General features: G+C 35.1%; 2 protein-coding genes across 2 annotated transcripts in view; both read left to right on the forward strand.

Annotated features, from left to right (window-relative positions):
- LOC109537417 (multiple epidermal growth factor-like domains protein 8) overlaps window positions 1–2,880 on the forward strand; it is a gene marked incomplete in the record, with an annotated part of 36,885 nt that overhangs the window by 22,788 nt on the left and 11,217 nt on the right.
- The window catches only part of LOC125503947 (multiple epidermal growth factor-like domains protein 8), a 3,310-nt gene continuing 996 nt past the window's right edge, over window positions 567–2,880 (forward strand). The window contains exons 1-7 of the mRNA XM_048665149.1: window positions 567–801; window positions 862–995; window positions 1,661–1,932; window positions 2,049–2,230; window positions 2,291–2,435; window positions 2,508–2,636; window positions 2,697–2,849. Of these exons, the coding sequence (XP_048521106.1) occupies window positions 721–801; window positions 862–995; window positions 1,661–1,932; window positions 2,049–2,230; window positions 2,291–2,435; window positions 2,508–2,636; window positions 2,697–2,849 (1,096 nt within the window). The 5' untranslated portion in view covers window positions 567–720. The remainder of the gene's footprint in view (window positions 802–861; window positions 996–1,660; window positions 1,933–2,048; window positions 2,231–2,290; window positions 2,436–2,507; window positions 2,637–2,696; window positions 2,850–2,880) is intronic.

Below are 2,880 nucleotides of genomic sequence, written 5' to 3' on the forward strand. Positions count from 1 at the left end.
CGTCTTTCATGCATAGATGATTATTTTTAATGCAGATCGAACCTGGTCGATCAAACATTAGAACGGATTACTTTTCTTTTGCGGGCAAGAATATTGAAAACTCACAGAAGTTTAAAAAATCGATCAGTTTAAAAACGTTTTATAGCGGTACAAGAAAGGTTTTACGCACAAATTTGCTTTATTGGCGTAAAATCCATCTTAATTTGTGACAGATTTGCAGAGTGGAGACGAAATATGTTGAAACGAAAAAAACTTTGTAATTGAAGTTCTCGCTAATTCTGCTTGGATTTCGCTTAGTAAGATAAACTCACTTTTAAAATTCGCTATTAACAATGTTACTAACGATGTAACCAACAATTACCAACATTTTATAATATGCATGCCAAGGCTTAAAGCAGCAACAACGCCACATATAAAAACTGATGATGGTGGAAAAATACACCGAAACGTATTTTGATTAATAAATAGAGACAATAAATGACTGAAACCCAGGAATAGATTTGATTTTACACTTCAATGTTTTGAGTCGTTGAGTCATTTCTAACAGGGTTTCCTTCAATCAATAAAAATATTTCTTTTAATTATAGGGAAACTAAGCTGCAATTGGTCTTTGTGGAACTGTTCAACACCGAACGCTTATCGGATAGTGTGGAACATCTAAGAAAAACCCTGCCTCGGTTTGGACACTCTTTAGTTTCAGATCGCAGAGGCTCGCTATGGATGTTTGGCGGATATTCCTTAAGTCATGGACCGCTAAACGACATCCGAATGTTTGATACCAAAAACATTAGCTGGATGCAAGTAAATTTTCCGAAAATTGTGTTTTCCTAAAGGACTTTAATATGCGATTGTATTTCAAAGGTCACAGTAGAGTCAACACCGGACGCTAGAATGCCACAAGGTAGATATTTTCATGGAGCAGACATCGTTCATTCAAAGCAATCGATTTATGTATATGGTGGATTGACCAAGCCTCGTCGTAATCCAATAAATAGGTAAGAATTTACAAGCCGAAAAAAGTAATAAATTCAATTGAAATCGATCTTAAAATGTAAATTCAAAATCTTGGTTTTTATGCTTTGGAGTAAATAGATCTACAAATTGGGTGTACAGACTGGATAAAATGCAATGTAACCAGCTTATGTGTGTATGTAATTCAAAGGGGTTTGTCAAAAAACCCCTGAATACAATCTAGGGCCGAACGGTTTAATAAGTAATGCCCGAGAACACCGAATAACAAAGAAATGCAGTCACAAATTAATGGTAAAAATTTAAAATTGTAAGTACAAACCAAGCATTCTAAAACAGACTACAATTCAAGATTAAAATTGAAAAGATCGTTTTAAATTTACATTTTAGTCTGTGTTTAATGTTTGATTTGTTCGTTGCAATTTTAAATCTTGGCCATTGATTTATGACTGACTTTCTTACTTTTGTGGCATGTTTTTTTTGATAAAACCTATTGAATTACATACACACATAATTACGAAACTTGTTTCATCGAGCTCTGGTCACTAGTATTTTTTTATCGATCATCTATCTCAATTCCAATCATGATTGGAAACTTCCATTTGATATATTAGGGTGTCGATGAATCAATAAATTGTAATTTGAAACAATTGTCATCTTATTTAATATATCCAGAATAACTTTTTTGTAGAACTCTGAACGACTTCTGGCAATTCGACATACAAAATCAGAGATGGAGTCAAATACAGGATATAACGGAGACGACACAATCTCTCACCGAGCAGTTTGGAACGAACGAGTGGCCTCCGCCACTTTATGGACACACTTTGACTTATTACAGAAACGCAGATAGAGAGGAGTTTTTAGTTTTGATTGGAGGAGACTCGCCGCAGAATAGATTTTGGAGCACTATATGGGAATATAATATTGAGAAAAATGTTTGGAAAGCCGTGCTGACTAAAGGTAATTTACTAGACTAATAAATATTGTCTTGTGTAACGTCTTATTTGCATGTAGATTTAAACTTTCACCTTTAACGTATGTTGTAAATGGATAACAAACATTTTGTTTCCGCTAAGGTAACGGTCCAGTGGGCATTTTTGGACACACTACAGTATTCCATTCTCAAACAAACAGCTTGTATGTATTTGGAGGATACGCTTACGACAAGGATACTAGCATAATGTCGAATAGTCTATACAGATTCGAGTATGAAACCAAAAGTTGGATCGAACTAACTAGTAGTAATTCCGGAAATGTGGCAAGTACTTTCCGACGTAATTTCTTCAATTTAAGTTGATTGGGGTTGTTATAATTATAGCCAAAGCCCAGGTTTTTCCATTCGGCAGTTACCACTGATCACTACATGTTGGTATTAGGAGGGCGAATCTATCCCTGGAATGTTACCGATGCTCTGTATGCATTTTCGTTCAGTTGCAATCAGTGGATCAACTTGATGGCAGAGTGTAAGAAATTCGTATTATTTGCTACTATTAAGTGATGATAAAATCTTAAACTTAATAGTAAAACAATTTTAGCCGTCGATAAAGTTGGTTCATACCCGAAGCAAACGTATGCTCAAGCAATGACTATTGAGCCCGATGGAACAGCTGCTTATGTTATTGGCGGTTGGGGKATTGATTCACAAGCCACTGTCTTAAAAATAGGTAAATACAACTAATAAACATCCGTACATTTTTGAGTCACCCTTATTAACATTGTTCTAGAATTGCCGATTGATATTTGCCACTTGTTCTCCACAAAGTCGAGCTGTTTAAGAGTACCAGGATGTGGCTATTGTTCTAATCAACTTGCCAATGTAACGGTAGCTCAAATATGTCACAGAAACACTTTGGAATGTCCTTTGGATACTGGAAATGGTAAATATATACAGTGTGTACCATAAATATT

Source organism: Dendroctonus ponderosae, unplaced genomic scaffold (assembly GCF_020466585.1).
Source record: "Dendroctonus ponderosae isolate FM_Combo_2020 unplaced genomic scaffold, Dpon_F_20191213v2 Dpon_F_20191213_3, whole genome shotgun sequence".
Lineage (NCBI taxonomy): Eukaryota > Metazoa > Arthropoda > Insecta > Coleoptera > Curculionidae > Dendroctonus > Dendroctonus ponderosae.